The 18,768-nt window shown below is 38.0% G+C and overlaps 1 protein-coding gene across 1 annotated transcript in view; it reads left to right on the top strand.

Moving 5' to 3' along the window:
* Positions 1 to 7,271: 7,271 nt before the first annotated feature.
* The window catches only part of RNF11_1 (RING finger protein 11), a 41,020-nt gene continuing 29,523 nt past the window's right edge, over positions 7,272 to 18,768 (top strand). The window contains exons 1-2 of the mRNA XM_051216689.1: positions 7,272 to 7,466; positions 10,145 to 10,299. Of these exons, the coding sequence (XP_051065282.1) occupies positions 7,353 to 7,466; positions 10,145 to 10,299 (269 nt within the window). The 5' untranslated portion in view covers positions 7,272 to 7,352. The remainder of the gene's footprint in view (positions 7,467 to 10,144; positions 10,300 to 18,768) is intronic.

The raw sequence follows: 18,768 nt of genomic DNA, 5'->3' as shown, positions 1-18,768 counted from the left end.
TTCTAAGGTTCCCTAATTTACAAGGGGTCAATAAAACATATGCTATCGAACTATTAGGCCTGTTTGACCAGGATTTAAATTTATTTGTGAGGAAGTCACCCACTACACATTCTTGACTGCGATATACTGCAACTAATTCAATATATTGTCCTCTACATTGTAGCCGTCGGCACAATGGTTCACATTTCCCGGAGTCGTGTGCTACTCTATCGACAGCTCATATGGTTAAGGTGTTATTCATGTACACGATAACCCCACCACCCTCGCTGTTTGGTCTGCCAGCCTTACGAAGCAAGAAACCAAGCAACTGAATCTCACCACCACATACTTCTGACGTTAACTGATTATCTTAGATGGCAGTAACTTCAGGGTTTTCTATGGCTATCACAAAGCCGAGATCCACATAGACATACGTCCCGGATCCAGTCGGTTTGAATGAATTTTCCAACACAACGTTAATTTCATCGGCAGGAGTAGAAGCAACTTTTAGGAGGCGGCTGGCCTGTGTATTTCGAAATCCATTTTTTATCTCCTGCTACTGTTCCTGCTTGGATTGTACCTAGACCTGACATTTTTTTTCTTTTTTGAAAGACTCTTGCAAAAGTTGACTAATATCTTTGCATGATCCTTTTGAACAAGCATTAGGTTTTTTGTCCTAAACGTCTATCATTCTTGCAGTCTGATTTGGCAACTGCCATATAGGTTGCTATCTTATACCCCTTAATTTTCTTGTTTCTACCGTAGGTAAATCACTGACTTTGTTTTGTTTCCTGGCCAAATCCTCTACAATGACTCGGCTTCTTTCTTGTATGGTCCGGTTTGCGTTGTTAAAGATATATGTGACTGAAACTGTCGAGATCATTGCGACTTGACTATTGCGTACTATTCCCTTTTCCTTATAATCACTCTTACTGACCTGAAGTGGTCCAACTTGATGGTTTCACTCAGATTCGTATCTAGACTCATGGCAACTCTCTCTGCTTCCTTGAAATCTGACAGCTGCTAATCTGCTGTTGGCTGTTTATCGGAGCTAGTCGTTCTAGCTGTGTTTAGCAGCTGAAGAGTCATCAGAGGCTTTGCAGAGCAGCATACATACACAGCCAAAGTGGTAGTGCCTTGTGATAACATTTATATGTGGTTGATGTAAGTGTGGTGCACATGTTTTTATATCACTCGTTGCAGTAGTCACATTGAATCCCATCATCAATCGTAAAAAAGTAAATCTGCCATAACGACGTTTGGTTTGTGCCATTAAAATTGCTAGGTGAGGTGACGGAAAGAACAACAAGAAGTTTCTCTCTGGATGTTGAAAAAGTCAAAACCAATTTCTTGAAGTGGTTCTCAAACTTTTAAAGTGGGAGGTGCAGAAAACAAAAGGCTGAGACCTTCACTAAAAAATCAACTTAAATAATTATAGACGAAGCTTTTACACCTAAGGACACAATCATAACCAAAAGACTCACTTCAAATGGTTCAAGTGGTTGTGGACGCAATAGAAGAAGCTTTCGCTTAACAGGCTTCCGTGTCTAGCAGCAGGGGATCACCAAATCCTCCAGGCAGGAACCAAGGTATGTTAACAATAAAAGAGGAAAAGAAATTGGTAAATCATAGTGTGATGCTGTCCTTGGTCCTTAAGAATAGGTCAAGTTGCCTCTTGAAGGACTCCTGAGAAGTCGCTTGGACTAGCTCGGCCGGCAGCGAATTCCAGCTTTTGACAACTCTTAAGGAGTAGAAGTTGTGTCTACATTCCGTCTTGCTATGTTGTGTTTCCAGTTTCTGGGTGTTACCCCTTAGGTTAATATTCGAACCAAACTTAAGTAAGTGTTTAAAAGGATGTCCAGAAGTGTTAAGAATACTATAAGCCATTAGTAAATCACCTCTAAGACGCCTTTATTCTAGTGGGTAAAGGTCTAGTGAATAGAGGCGTTCTTCGTAAGGTTTAGATTTGAGTCCTCGAACTGATTTCGTGGCTCGCCGTTGGATACGCTCCAAAGTGACCTTGTTCTTTTGGAGTGAGGGAGGGAGTACTACGTTTCCGTACTCTAAATGGGGACGGATGGAACTATTGAAGATTATATGGAAAGTTCTTCCGTCAAACTGTCCAAAAATGCGCTTCAACGTTACCAGTGCAAGGTTTGCTCGGAAGGCATTTTTGTCACAGTTAGCATAAGACTTTTAATCGTAGGGCTTCAGGACTCCTAAATCTCTTTCGACTTGGGATACTACTAGAGAGGAGTTTCCTAAGTTGTGACTGTAGTCTGCGACATGTCGCAGATGAACTACTTTGCACTTTGAAGTGTTAAAGGTAAGTCCGTTATCGTCTTCCCAACTTTGAAGTCGAGTCAGATCCTCCTGAAGTGCCTGTATATCGTCTTGGTTGCGTATCTCTCTCCAAAGTTTCACGTCGTCGGCAAAAAGTAATAAGTCTGACGTTACCTGTTGAGGAAGATCATTTATGTAGATCAAGAAGAGAAGAGATCCTAGTGCTGAGCCCTGGAACACCTCACTAGGACATTCCATAGCCTGAGATAAAGTGAAATTAACCCTAACCTTAAAGTGTCGATTTTTTAGGTATGAAGTAAGCCAATCGATTAGAGGTGGTTTGATACCTAGTCGTTTGAGCTTATTGATAAGACACAAGTGGTTAACCTTATCAAAAGCTTTTGAGAAATTAAGGTAAATGATATCGAGGATGCTTGTCCATCTGTCCACCGCAGTCAGCAGGTTGGTTATACAAGAGTAACCTTTCCTGAAACCATACTGTTGGGGTGAGAAGAAATTTATGGACAGTAGATAGTCGTTTAAACCGTCGCATATCAGGGACTCCATGAGTTTTGAAGGTAATGACAGAAGAGCCATCGGCCGATAACTTTAAGGTCCATTGCGTCGACCTCCTTTGAAAATTGGTGTGATGTGAGCCAACTTCCAATTTTCCTGTAATTTGCCTCGGCTTAGCGAGTGTGAAAACATCACGCTAAGCGGCGTTGCCAAGATTAGGGCTGCCTCCCTCAGTATGGCAGGATGAACCATATCCGGGCCAGGAGAAGTATCTAGTCTTAAGTGCTGCAATTTCCGGAACACCACGTCCTGTGGAATTGCAGATGAAACTGTCGTCAGTAAAGTTGATGTCAGCCGGTTGAAACGTTTGAGAGTAATGTGCTGCCAGAAGGTTAGCGGCGTCGCCATCGTTGTTGGTCGGGCCGTTAAGACCAGTTAAGAGCAGTTGAGAAACTTCTGTTTTGGCTTGACGAAGAGAGGCTGCATAGCGGAATAGGCTTCTAGGGTTAGAGGCAAATTTGTCCATAAGCTTTGTTTGGTACTGAAGCCTGTCTTCTCTTATAGCCTTTGTGCATATGTTCCTTATATGTTTATATTGCCTATACGCTCCGTCGTTATCAGTTCGTTTGTATTCTGCCCAACAGTGCCTTTTGCGGCTTAGCAGGCGAAGGGTACGGTTCTTGATTACTGTAGGTGGCTTGCAGCTTTTGGGAACCGTTTGAGGAACTGAATGGTTTGTAGCACATAAGAGCATGTGCAATAGAAGTCCCAATGACCGTCCACGTCGAGTTGAGGGTGAACATCCCAAACCACCTGTTGTAGATAGTCATGTAGAGCTGGCACATTCAGCCGTTTAAAATTCCAACGCAAATTATTGTTGGGATACCTTAGCTTAGTTTTGATGACAAAACTGAAGGCTATGACGGCATGATCGCTCTTTCCCAGAGGAGCCAGGATTGAGAGGTTGTCAACTAGGAATTATTCGTTTGTAAATGCCCAGTCTAAGCACGATGGCGTCTGACTGTTTCCTGAACGAATTGCCGACTTCATATTGTTGTGTAATCCCAGGTCTTCAATGAAGTTGAAGAACCGAGCTTCAGTTGAGTGTCCATCTCCAATATACTTATGTTCCGCGAAATTGACTTTAGGAACATTGAAGTCCTCTAGAATCAGGATGTGTGTGAAACCGAGACGGATAGAGCGGGATAGTCCTTCCAGCATACGACTATCGTACTCGATGTCGGCAGTTGGCTTCCTGTAAATGACTCCGACTAGACACCTCGAAGTACCAGACAATCTTACAGAGCACCATATGGATTCCTCAAGATTGTTAAACTCGAGGTTGTGAACTTGGTGCACCTCCAAGCAAGAGCTTATATATATGGCTACTCCGCCCCCAATTCCTGTTTTTCTGTCGTTGCGGAACAAAGTCATCCCAGGTAATGCTAACTCTTGGTCCGAGAACTGAGAAGATATCCAGGTTTCAGATATTCCTATCAGATGGGCCTTATTAGCGTTGCTTAGTTCACGTAGTTCATCCAGTTTGTTTGGTAGACTCGCGGCGTTCATATACAAGCAGTTTATGCTTTCAATTTGGAACGCGTGAGCTTCGTCCTGTTTTTCTGTATGAGCCTTATGTGAATGGACAGGTAGCCCACCTATATGAGGTTTGCCGAGGTGGTAGGCCCTGTCCTTTACACGTTTTTTTGTCATTTAGACAGTCCACAAGTGGAATGGTCAGCTCCAACTTGCTTATGTGTTTGGTCCTAGCTTCATATGGCCTATCCGGGTGCATGTGGATTCCAGGTGGCAATCGACGTCTGTTGGCACGAAATGCTTCCAGAACTGCAGCCTCCATGTGGGAAGACGGGAAGGTTATCTTCATTAGACGAGGTCTAGGATCACCGTCCTTCTTGGCTAGTCTCGTCACATGTTGAGCCAGTATGTGTTTGAGCCTCAAGGACTCTTTGATGAATTTCCATTCCCTGATGTCAGAATTTGATTGAGTAGGGTCTGCATTTTCCGGTATACCTTGCACAAGTATGTTTCTTCCGCGGAAAAACTTATCGCTAGAATCTTTAGGAGTGTTCCGTATGATATTGCGCTCAGAGTACGATATGTCGGGCAATATTCTTACGTTACCATCGGATTTCAGCAAGTGACTTGCTAGCAAGACGTCCTCTACGTCGGCAGCATTCTTAATCGATACTCGGAGAAGCCTCGGGTGATTTAGATGCTTAGAATCCTTTCCTCGAGTGAGCCAGGTGACCGTCAAAGGCTCTATTCTAGGAAGTTCGAGCTCCTTGTTCAATTCATCCCGGAGCATCCTATCATTTTTGTTCTGCAGACTGAGAGGAAGGTCAGGATTGCCAACGAGGTTCATGATAATGAGAGAATCGTCACGAACTGTTGTTAATTTACCAGGTTTCACGATGGGTTCAGGTTTAATAACTCGTTTGGAGGTCAGTGCGCGTTTTTGAGTCTTGGGCTCTTTATTGACCTGACGAACAGTCTCGGGGGTAGACTGTGCGACCAAATCACCAGTTATTTACCGTGCAGCAACACTTGGGTTGCTCGGCTTAGGCGGTGATGTCTGGTTCTTTTGGGCTCTCTTAACGTGGGTCGAATCACCTACATTGTTTTTGGGAACCACTGTTGTGTTCAGGGACCCTGAGCTGGGAGACCCGAGTTTGCTTAGGGAGTCTAGTACCGTCGACGTAATGATGGTGCTGAGCCTCGACACGTCATCATTAGTGTTGACGGATGTTCCATCGGTGGTATACCTATCGGCATCCCTATTTTTGTATCCGTCGCACGCTCTTGTTTGTCTACCGGTTTTTTTACTATCGTTATCCAAGTTAACTGACAACTTGTTCCGAAGACCTGTCAGAAGGACAATGATGTTACTCAGCAAGACTACAGCGTCCGTGCTGCACGTGACACACCCACTTTTGCTCTGACTTGCTGAGTCTGTTGTAAGCAGTTGCTGTCAGATCTGTGCATGCTTCGTGGAACCAACCTTTGCAGTTGTCGCACTGCATGCCAGTTGTAACAGCAAAACGGCATCCCGGACGTTTGCATGAGTTTTTCATGACTGTGTTGAAGCAAACTATGTTATAGATGCCTGTAAAAGCCTAAGACCTTTAAAAAACACTAAAAAGCACACTGAAAACGGACAAAAATGGATAAAACGAGTGATATAGACTGAAACTAGTCTATACGCGAAAAACAAAAAAAAACCGAATAGTAAGCTGAGGCAAAACCACAGGTAACTATTAAATATGGTGAAACTCAAATAAAGTAATCTACTGAACGTATAGCTCAGGATAGATTCTTTAGAACTGAAATGGTACTTTTGTTGCGTAAGAACACAGCAAAAGTTTGATAAATGCAAATCACGTTAGGACTAAACTTCCCGTTCGAAAAGCAGGGGAAAATGCCACCACTCCTTTTGGAAAGATAAACAAATGTTTGTGTGTGGTGTAGAGGTTCTCACTTGGTGACCTTGTAAAATTATGGTCTACTTCGTTATTAGTACCGCTCTGATAATAGACTTAATCCTAAAACTGTAGATTTGTAGTGATGTAACTGCCCAATCTATAAGGTTTTATGTGGAAGTCACATCACCGTCTACCCTGACTCATCGTATCATAACAGTCGTCAATATATGATGGACATATTTAGGCCGGAGATAGAACAGTATATTTAATATGAATAAAAGGTATAGGCTACTCAAGAATGATCACGCCTACAAGGCCGAGCCATGCTATTCGATGAATTTGAATTTATTGAATTTATTTCTTCCGATTCCCCTATCGTTGTGTTTTTACCCGCGTTAAATGTCGAATATATTTTTCTCAGTCGTCTCGTGTTCGGCTTCGAGGATTGAGTGGTTGGGTCCCACTATCATTACAGATGTTCAAAGAACACTCACTATTGCTGTTTTGGGGTATTCCGACAACATGTATTACCACCCTCGATGTCAACAACTCAAGTTAGAACCTATCTAGATCAGGCGTATCAAATTAAACCTCTTCTTTATCTACCGGCTTATAAGCGATATCTCTTATTCCTTGGCATCGACCCCTTCGTATTCTATTATTTCATCCCACAACCTATGCAATAAGGAGAATATTTTATCGTTTACGTGCACCTTCACTAACCTACCTCAGAAGTTTTTTTCTTTTTCTGACACTCACCTATGTGAAACAGACTACCAGCGAAACTCTGTTGCAGTGGAGCCACTTCCCGGTTTAGAAACCCCCTTGATAATACTGATGGCATATTGTCCTGATTCACGGAATTGATGGTTTGATATCAGTTTCGGGCTCATTGGTACTAATGAGAACTATTATAAGTGCAGTTCCGTGATCATAGCAGATATTTATATCTTTCAATATGTTTTGACTTCAGTTAATAATTGAGATATCAAGCAACATTCAGTTTGTCATATCCACTGAACAGTGTTTATAGCTTGGACACTAAATGACCATTGGTCCCTCAAGGTCAGATAAACAGCTGTGGGGACAGACCGATGGTACAACCGACCTAATGCAAAATCAAACAGTATAGCTATGGGCAATTGCCTGAGATGCAGAAATATCGATTCTTCAGTTGATGTTGGGAATAGTGACGCACAATTACGACTAGAAACTGAGAGACGACGTAGTCGTTTACCCCCATATTTTGTAAGTTCTTTGTCTTGTAAATAATAATGTCTATGTTGTCTACAATAAGCAATCAGAATGCAGTTATTTGTAGTTGTCACTTTTAAGGAATTTTGAAATTAGCCTTCGAAAGTGTTCGCTTTCGGTCACCATTGTAATAGTACGTAAGTACACAAATACTATCTTAGGCGGAATTAGATTCCGGATGACGTTTATGCTGCATAAGATATCATATCAAAGGTCCTACAAGTTGAATCAGTAATAAGAGGAACTGACGAGGTGTCCAGTTTATTCGTTTATCACATTGAGCTGTTTTTATATTGGGAAATATTAGGGCTCAAATAGTCTTCAGTTTTAAGATGTTTTGAAGTTATTTTCGGATTTTCTTTAGTCTAAACCAATTATATGTGACTTATTCTTCATTCGCTTTCTAGCGTGCTGTTGTATACACTATGTACTTATCAGTGATAAAGACCCCAGATGTTTCTTACAGTTCCTTAAAGTGCTAAACTTTATTGTACGGTGTTTACAGTCCACGAATATTGATTTTATTTAAAAATCTCATTTCTGCGTCTACTTGCTGAAGTAAGACATATTACCAATAGTGATAAGTTCTCGACCCTTCATTTGAGGAACCTATTCTGTGAAGTTGAACTAGTTGGCAGTTCTCTTTCTTTTTGATTCATGTCTGTTTTCTTACTTAGCCAAAAGTTTGTATGAATGAAAACTCGTTTGTGTTACGTGTGTGAAAAACTCGAATATTCTAACTCAACGCTTCTATTGTTCTACTTAAGTAATATAGATCCAAAATCCAGTGTCTAGCTGTCAGTTCAGCAATTTAAGTGTCATCTTTGTAGCTCACACTCAATCTGTTTCAGAGCTTCTTACACAGCTGTTTTATCAACAGCCTAATGACAATAAAAATACGGGTTATATCTTAGTTCATCCGAACGTAATTTGCTATATATGGGCTGGAAATCTATTAGTTTCTTTTCGGGGTATCCAATCAGTTCTGTATTCTCCTTTTAGAATTATAGTCTGGACTAGTAACGTAGAAAGCTCTTAGGTACCATATCTTTCAACTATTCATCCTTTACTATAACCTTATAGATTCAAATAAATGCTTATATATGACAGTTTAGCCGAAATCTAATTATTCACTCATAGAATAGTAATAATAAATACAAGATAGGAATGTTTTTGTTTGGTGACATATTATACCTAGAGCTTCCACTAAAAATCCCGTAAGAGTAAATCGGCTAAGTTGTTTAGGGCATGTACTGCATGCGCTGCATCACGACTGTAGAAAGTTGTGTGGGTTAACAAATTAATGAAGAACAAATGTAGGCATAGGAGGGACTATTTTTTGTATAAGCTGTTGCTAAAACCAGTGATTATTTTTATAAATCTTGTAGAAACCTATTAATCAGTGTGGGTCAATAACTGGATATTTCAAACAAAGTCTTCGTCTATTACCATTGATATACCATCTTATTGACTTCCGTTCCGCACCCAGTTTGGTCCTTTAACTACCCAGGTTTTTTCTGGTGTCATAGTATCTCTCTACACTGAACTTCTCGAATATTGATCGTGATTATTGTTCCCTACAATTATCTTATTACGAATCTGAATAAACAGTGTCACTTCACATAATTATTTTCTGTGGTTTTTAATAACGTAGTGTTTCTCTTTTCCACCTGATTCATTTACAACAAATGGAATCGTTGGGTCAGCTGACTATTGCCTTTGACCCAAGAATCCTTCAAACCTTGGTAAACCAATATCTGAGGAAACCTCTGAAAAGATACAAGCGTGCTTGACTTTTGCGGACTTGCATCACAAACGGCCTAGGTCTTCTATCCATTGGTCACATGCAAAATATATTGTATGCCAGTTCACCCTACTACTCTAAACGATCCATAAATGCATCAAATATACTTATGTTGTTTGTATTTGGTTATAGGTGCTTCGACAAATTTATTGCATGTACCGAAATCACGAAAGAGTATTGTTGAAATCGAGAATCAAATGACTAAGCTGGCAACATTCGTCGACTCTGCTGGCTGTACATACGGTTTTGACTAGCGTGGGATTAAGTCGGAAACTAGATAAAGGTAGTCAAACGAACTTGTGGCACTATTTTACTTAGCCATCGATTATAAATCTAGCCATGCCAAGTGATTCCGACTTTTTTAAGGTCTAAGAGGAATCGTAATCAGTGATTTATGTTAGGCGCCATTTACGCCTACATATTTATACTTGATCTCCATCAGAATGTCAAGCCTAGTATTATCCTACACTTTTCATTCATTAGTTTCATTTCATTAAATTCTTTTGACCTGTACTTTCGAACGTTTAGTTTTAAACTACTGTTGATATTATTACTATTAACACTCATTCTCTTTCGGGCTCGTTAATTTTTCCCACCACTGGTGTAGTTTTTAACAACATGCACTGATACACGTATGTCGGATCTAACGTTATTCACAACTGACTTGTGTTTGTGGGATTATGAAGCTTTACTTCAGTTGTGGGAATGAACTTTATTTTGTTGCGCTTACTACTATGGATAATTCACATGGTGAATGTCACTATATCACTGCTTGCGTGCTTATTCATAATTTGTTTAAAAAAAATGTTATAAAGCGTAATATGTATAGAAAAAATCATTTTGTAAATATTTGCCGTGTATATATTAGGAGAATGATCCAATTATGCATCCTACTCCTGGTGTCTCAAGACCTATGTCTCAGTTAACTGAAGAAGAACAAGTAAGAATCGCCACACGTATGGGCTTGATTTCCACACTACCACTGTTTAAATTCGATGAATCGAAGAGAGAGAAACTATTTGAGTAAGTCAGTTGATGCGTGTTTTTTTATGTATAAAGGTTATTTTCATGTGAAAATGTAACATTATCCAACTTTGTGTTAGTTTAGTTTTGTTCCATTAATAAGTTTTTTTTACTGATCTGTTACACGTTCAAACTCTCATTCATAATCCATATAGGACATGTCTTCGTAATAGACCATCTTATTCCGTGATGTTATCTACTAGCTTGAAAATTGTTTTATAATCCAGTCAACTACTAAATATGACAAAAAATATGATATTTACAGTACTTACTATTTCCAGATTAACTCGTCAGTAAAATAATAGACACAACTGATTGAAGCACTTAGTTTCCAACAATTATGTTGATGGCCTGAACCCCACATTCATTATCTAAAGTATTGTTCAAAGCTGGTTACTTAAATGTGTTCTCGATAATTGGTTGATATTGATTTTTAATTATTTGCTACCATAGTTATCCCTCACTATTTGGCTTTTTGTGTAAATAAGTAAGCTTTTTACCACATCATCTCTTGGTGTACAAATACGATAGTAGTACATAAAGGCAATCACAAGTTTATGAAGTCCTTGGTTTATTGAAGGTAATAGCAAACTGAACACCAGAATTTCATGTTTTTCAGATATATGACGATGTATTTTTCATAAATTAATTATTATAACACATATATATTTAATGTCTTTCAACTATTGAATACTATTATGTAGTGATTGTCCTATGGTTGAGGTGTTCAGACTTTAGATACTGAAGCCCACATTCAAACTTCTCTCCACTTCGATTTAGATAACCGAGTAGTGTCATCAATCCTCACACATAGAGTGTGATTTATATCCAGTGGTCTTGAGTACTGTTAGAGGTATGAGGGCGGTTATCAATTCCCGGTTGCCCACACCGTGGAAGGGTTCTTCTGGAGGTACCTGAAAAGGAAGTTGGATTAGAGGTGGTCTTACAGACCTGAGAGCGTGACCGCAGTGTCCAACGGACAACTGCTTGAGGTCGGTCACACACGACCTTTTTGTGAGTGATTTTTGTGTTATCTCCGTACTTGTTGAGACCTTACCGCCGGAGATGGATATCCGTGGAATAAGGCGAGGTGTGTATATTTAGGGTCGACCTTTTCTAACCCCACCCCTCCCTGTGGGAAGGCAGCATCGCTGTCCTGTTGGTTTTCTGATGGAAACACCTTACTGCTACCACACCTCTGTACAGTCAGCAGTACGACTTCGCCTTCAGACCTTGAGTTTTTTGCTTTTAGTCTTACCGCTCTTCAACCGACCTGTCAGACATTTTGAAACCTTGAGGAACGGTTGTTCCAGCCAGTATAGGTCGGTTGCTTCATCACGATAGGCAAGCCCGACCACCACGTCAAGGTAGCAACAACGGTCAGAATATATGTGCTTGGTCCTACGTTGTGGCTGACTGACTGATTTATATCTCTAGTGAATGAGTCACTCATTATAATTTAATATTTGTTTTTTCTTATCTACTGACAATAATAACCACTCTCTATTTCATCAGTTATTTTATCGTTTCCTCTTCTTGAATTTTTAATTTTGATATTACTGTTTTATGTTTCGTAAAAAAAGACAAGTTGTTTTTATAATTGGTTGAAATAAATGAAACTCAATACACGATAAGTTATTAAGTAAACTTTTTTGGCTACACTTCAATATGTGGAGAATCAACTACTTAAATGCTCTTCGTAAATAAGACTAATGTATATTCGTTATATATCTACACGTATTGTTACTGTTTTTGTTATGTACGATTAGCTTTTGCCAACTTGCGTCATTTATGGCGTAGGCGAGATATCCGTCTACCAAACAAAGGACGAGTTTACGACGCAGCAGTTTGCTCCGTCCTACTTTATGGCAGTGAAACATGGTCGGTAAGAGTAGAGGATATTTGTAGGTTACTAGTATTCGATCATAGGTGTCGTCAAAGCATTGTTCGTATATCCTGGGACCACCGAGTAAGCAATGCAGTTGTTAGGATGGCATATCGATCGATGAAGTATTGAAACTTCATCAGTTGAGATGGCTGGGACACGTGTTACGTATGTCCAACCACCGACTGCCCCGACAAGCAATGATTTATGGTATAGGAGTAGATTGAAAGAAAGCTAGGGGCGGCCAGACCAAAATATGGCACAAGTCCATGAAGTCACTGACAAGTGGACTGAGTCATGTTGATAGGTGTAGACTTCCTGGTTGGGGACCGCGAGATGATAGCAACCGATGGTTAGAGACCCTGAATGACATGGCTCAAAATTGTTTGCAATGGCGCAGGTGCATCCACTCTTTGTGTTCTCTCAAATTTTAATCTCCTAATTCCTCCTTGTCTCTTTTTTCTCTTCCCAAATTTATTTCACTGAATTATACTCCTTGAATAACATCTTCAAACCCCAATGTTTCTGATTACTGTTTATGCTCTTACTAAGTCTACCACTACGGGATTTGAATCGACAACTGTATTTGTGTGCTTATGTAGTATGGCAACTCGAACTGATGTATGTACGTACGAAGTTCTACGTTATTGCTGGCTGACTGACTGACTGTTTTATATGTACTCTAATAGTTTCGGCACTCAATATAATTTAAAATTTGTTTTGTCTATCATAGTTTGGAACTTCAATGCAATATATATATATTACTAAATATTAAATAATATAAGTAACAGAATAATATTACATTCATTTTATTTTATGGTTTCTCTTCAGATGTTTTCTATTTTTTTTTAGCTTAAAAACAGTAGTGGTAATTATTTCAAAACTAAGGTACATATAATTGATATCATATGGATGCAGGTCCATTGAATACATGATAATAATAGGTATGAATGAATTATACAAAGTCTTAAAGTGGACGATTATTTTTGTTACCATATATAAAAGTTCCCGAAGAAAATTAATGGAAATAAAAATTGATGTCCCAAGTTACATGACAACAATCGTAAAATTGTATAGATTAACAGTGTAGATTGAGTAAAGTTAAAAATGAATCCATATAGATTGTGTTATTGATTGTAGCGCACACACACACTATGTATTATGTCACATTGTCTTATCATAGTCTCCGCATGGTTGTGGTGTTACACATTGTTATGAATTTAGATTTAATTACTATCACATACGGTTTTAGTGAATGTCAGGATTCTGTTAGTGTAAAATGATCAACAAGTTGATGTCTCGTATTAGCTCTACAGGTTTTATTAATAGACCGAAGTTATATATATATATATATATATATATATATATATATATATATATATATATATATATATATATATATATATATATATATATATATATATAGCAATGATGCCTGAAAAACAGGCGGTTATTTGCTTGAAAGGTGACTGGTCACCGGTAGGGTACACTGGTATCTATGATCAAGAAAAACATACAACATAGTACAATTTAAGATGAAATATGTTAATTGATCACTCTTGATCTTATATCAAAGTTTTATGAAATGATGAATTTTGTTGGAAATATGTATTAATACAATCATAAAGATCACCACAGGAAACAAATGTGTGAAAATACAAAAGCTAACATAAGTGTTTAATAACCATATTGGTCAACTCATCACATATAGTGGTATGTCGTTTCAACTAATTACACCTTGATAAAAGGTATATATATATATATATATATATATATATATATATATATATATATATATATCATTTTATGCATTTTTGCCCAAGTTGCTACGCCACAACGACACAACAATTTGGGGGTGGTCAAACGAAAACATGGCATCAGTCCATGAAGTCTCTAACTTCTAGTCTGAGTCATGTTGGTAGATGCAGACTACTTGGTTAGAGTCCGCGTGACTATCGTAACCAATGGTTGGAGACTCTTGGTGACATGGCTCAGAATCGATCACAATGGCGTAGGTGGTGTATACACTCTCTGTCTTCCCTTAAACTAAGAGATTAACATCGCTTCATATCTTTCTTTCTACGTACTAAATCCTTCTTCCTGTACTATATCCTTATACGCAATCTTTCTTTTGTATATTACTACCGTTTAAGTAATAACTTCTATGAATTTGATGATCATCTTGTTGTGCTAATGAGGTATGGCAACTTGGACCGATGCATATATGTGTCTAGTCCTACGTTGTAGCTGATTGACTGACTGACTAATGAACTTATCAACATGTATACCAATGTATTGGAAGTAGTATAAATGTCCTATAAAATGATTAGGTTAAGAGAAGATATGAATTCTTAAAATAACTTTAGACAAAAAACTCAATGAATCTGTACCATTGAGATTGATTCTAATTGAGATTATCAAATTTTTGAATAAATCTTTTGAAAAATATATGAATTAGTTTAAAAGAAACTGTGTAAATAATACAGCGAGTAATTTACAATCTTTAGTACGCGAAATTCAAATTTTTTTATTCTTCTGATTTATGGAATTAGATTGTGCTGTTTCAGTAGATGTTAGGAACACAAATAAATAATTTCGATGGTTGAGATCATGAGTCAGTTGAAACTGGACAATGATGCAAAACCTGGAAGCACTGGACGGAAGCAGTGTCCAGTCGAGTTCATTTGGGTCAGTTGTGAGATAGTAACTCACTGAAGACAATGGTGGATGTGTCGCTCAATTTCGTGGATTATTTAAAATTAAATATTAACACCGTTGGATACCGGCTCCGTGGTCTAGTGGTTAAGCGCTCGTGTGCAAGAATGATAGGTTCTGATTTCGAATTTTGCGAGACGGGATCGTGGGTACGCACTGCTGAGGAGTCCCACAACAGAACGAAACGGCCGTCCAGTGCTTCCGGGTTTTCCATGGTGGTCTAGTTTCAACTGACTCATGTTCTCAACCATTGAAATTACTATGATATCCACAAAAGCCCTTTTGATACAAATAAATAAATAAACATTATTTTACGCTATTTGTTAAAATTTCTAGATAATCTAACCAATAACATTTAAGATGTTTTGAATGATTGATGGTACATGACTTAGAATGGTGGTTGGAGGTAGTCAACATAGTGCACACAATGTCGAGTCATCTAGACTAGTGGCCACATTGGAACTTGGTCGATAGCATTCGATCTGCACTAGGAAGGACTTGACACACATGACATTCGTCACCACCCAGTGATCAATCAATTGTGGGCACGTGACTGAATTCACCAAAAGAGAAAAAAACACTTTAAAACACTTAAACAAAGTGGACTTAAAATCAATCAATTGCTTACTCAATAGAATTCATAGTTTAATATGATAGTAATTGAAGTTGATGACTTCAGTGAAGTTTCATTCACTCAACTGTATGATTCAGTGACGGAAATTTCATTGTTCTTTTAAATAATATTATTGTCAACACGAACTTCTGCTAGAATACACTAAAAATCTTATCAACTGACTATTTGTTTTTTTTCTAACTAACTCTACATCTCTCCCCGTGGTATATTCAAACAGTAGCTGTAAACTTAGGGTATAATTGTGCAAAATTGTTCACAATAACACAAATATATTGATTATTTATCTTCCATTCTGTTTAAAATTTCAGTTTCTCATCATACGTGCATTTGTACTCTATGTTTTTAAACTTTATTCTTAATAGTTATTCTTTTTCATTGTCATTGGTATGTTATTCCAATCTCTTTCACTGCACACCTTGTTAATTTAATCTCGTCGTGCTAATGAGATACGGCTGTGGTGTGTGCTACTTATACTGACAGATATAAGTGGTATGTCGTACCGATCGGAAGTGGAATGCCTAGAGAGGACTGGAAGGAAATAGGGGAGTAACCGAAATAACAACAGAAATAGAGGAATAATAGAGTATGTGAAGAACGATGCAAAGAAGTTATGACAAAATAGTTCCTATGGTGATGTTTTTCCATAGTATATGTGTCACTTATATGAATTTGTAATAGAGTGGAGTATCAATAGAGTATTCTCTAAATGTATTGTCGTGTATTGTTAGAAATGTCAAATCATTAAACAAAAACAACACATATACACATTCCAAACGATCATTGTCAATCTTGTGACCTCTTTTTCTTTTTACAGGAAGACTTCACATTTTTTTCTCTTCTAGATTTGGTAATGATCGTATGATTTTTATATTTTACTAAGCCACTGTGTGATTTTGCATTAAACAATAAATTGGTATGTCCCACCTTAGTTCTTATTCACTATACAGCATCTTTCGCCAGCGCATTTTCATGCGAGGTTTTGCGCTGATGATGACTACAATATATGGCATCCAACTGTATTGCTACTAACTTACTAGCTTTTCTACTCATCAGAAATGCTCTTGGAATACAAATAATTAAGCTTTTATAATTTACTCATTATTTTCATTATAGACTGTTATGTAAATCTATTGCATAGAAGAGAACAATGTTTTGTGCTTTGTGCCAGACCAAAACATCGCACAAGTCCATGAAGTCACTGACAAGTGGACTGAGTCATGTTGGTAGGTGTAGACTTCCTGGTTGGGGACCGCGAGATGATAGCAACCGATGGTTAGAGACCCTGAATGACATGGCTCAAAATTGTTTGCAATGGCGCAGGTGCATCCACTCTTTGTGTTCTCTCAAATTTTAATCTCCTAATTCCTCCTTGTCTCTTTTTTCTCTTCCCAAATTTATTTCACTGAATTATACTCCTTGAATAACATCTTCAAACCCCAATGTTTCTGATTACTGTTTATGCTCTTACTAAGTCTACCACTACGGGATTTGAATCGACAACTGTATTTGTGTGCTTATGTAGTATGGCAACTCGAACTGATGTATGTACGTACGAAGTTCTACGTTGTTACTGACTGACTTTGTGCATTAATCGTTCACTGAATGTTTAGTCTTCAGAATTATAAATCACCAACTGATCTCATCTAGACAACCATTGAAACCTGGGAACACTGGACGGCCGTCTCATCCTAGTACGAGAAACTTCAGCAGTGCGCACCCACGATCTGGTATCCAGGAGTTGAACTGTAAACCGACGATTGCTTCATTGCGACGATATGTGGTGTGATGTAGCAATTTACAGCGAAATATCCTGTATTTTTTGTAGAGAGGGTTATCTTAATAATACAGTCTCCTACTCTAGCTGAAGAAATATTAAACAAACTAGTAAACCGGTGTCTATTGCCACATGATTCAGTTGAAAAAAAGTACACCTAGATATATGTATGACTGGGGATTTAAATTTTTATCATAAATAATTCCTAGTTAACTCCCATAATAGTAATTCAACGTTATTATTATTTTTGTTGATAAGAATGCAGCGAAGATAACAGGGATAATATCACATACTAAAGCTTCGAGATTGTATCCATAGTATTTTTATCTATATATTCAGTATCTTCCGGTAATCTTAACATCTATACTCTGTGTATAGTATTCTGAAAATTCAAGATCCCAGTAAGAAAAGAAACTAAGAAAAATTCCATCATATTCACGAGAATTGACAAGCCTTACTGATTAGCTAGGCATACTAAAAAATTCCATAATTTACATGACAATTTCGCTCGATTATGTTTGTTTATACAAAAGGTGGCAAATGAAGAGTGAGGTGGGGCGGAAATAATCGTTTTCAAATGAGCTCCCCCAAATACAATATAATTTGAGCAATAATAAAATTTATATGTATTGGTTGTTTGGATCTTCTCATTGACGATTACAATTGTAATTGATCAGTCTCTTCTCGTATATGTGCATCCTGTGAGGACTGCCTCGATACTACTATCAAGTCACAAGCATTTTAAGTAGACATGGATGATGGCTAGCAGTGGAATCCTGGACGTCTATTTCACCCTATTCGAAACTCATACACCAGATATACATGAATCCCAAAGCTGATGTTCACTCCAAGACTCGAATCTAGTACTGTTCGCCTCAAACATCATCGCATTATCAACTTATCTACTGAGTTCAGATAGCTGACTAGCTCGTGAAATGGAATTTAGTCTAATTCATTTGTATTTGTGGTTTCCAATCCTCTTTGCTTAAGGATACTTGTGGCTTAGTGACAATATCAAGTCGATTCTCATGGGGTGCACATATGTGAGAAGAGACTGATCAAGCACAGTCTTAAATATTAATGAAAAGTTCTCAACAACCAATACATATATATGAGAATTCACACCATTGCACAAGCCTGTAGCTATCTGGACTCAGTAACTAAGTGAGGTGTACTGGGTTTAAGTTCCAAAGTGAATGTTAACTCTGGAATTCATGTATATCCGCCTAACTTGTCCTAGATAAGACGAAACACACATTCTACTGCTAACCATCATCCATCGCTACTTAAAGGAATATAGAAAATTATTTTAATAAGAAGTGATTGTTGCAAACTGTATAACGCGATAATAATAATCAAATTCAGCAGATATTACTGAGAATCTGTCATTATTGTTATTATTATTATTATTATAATTCATTGATCAAGCCTATCTGTAGATGCTCTTTATTGAGATTAGTA

This window comes from Schistosoma haematobium, chromosome 6, assembly GCF_000699445.3.
Source record: "Schistosoma haematobium chromosome 6, whole genome shotgun sequence".
In the NCBI taxonomy this organism is placed as follows: domain Eukaryota; kingdom Metazoa; phylum Platyhelminthes; class Trematoda; order Strigeidida; family Schistosomatidae; genus Schistosoma; species Schistosoma haematobium.
The sequence above is the reverse complement of the archived record's forward strand: the minus strand, read 5'-3'. Positions and strand labels throughout refer to the sequence as shown.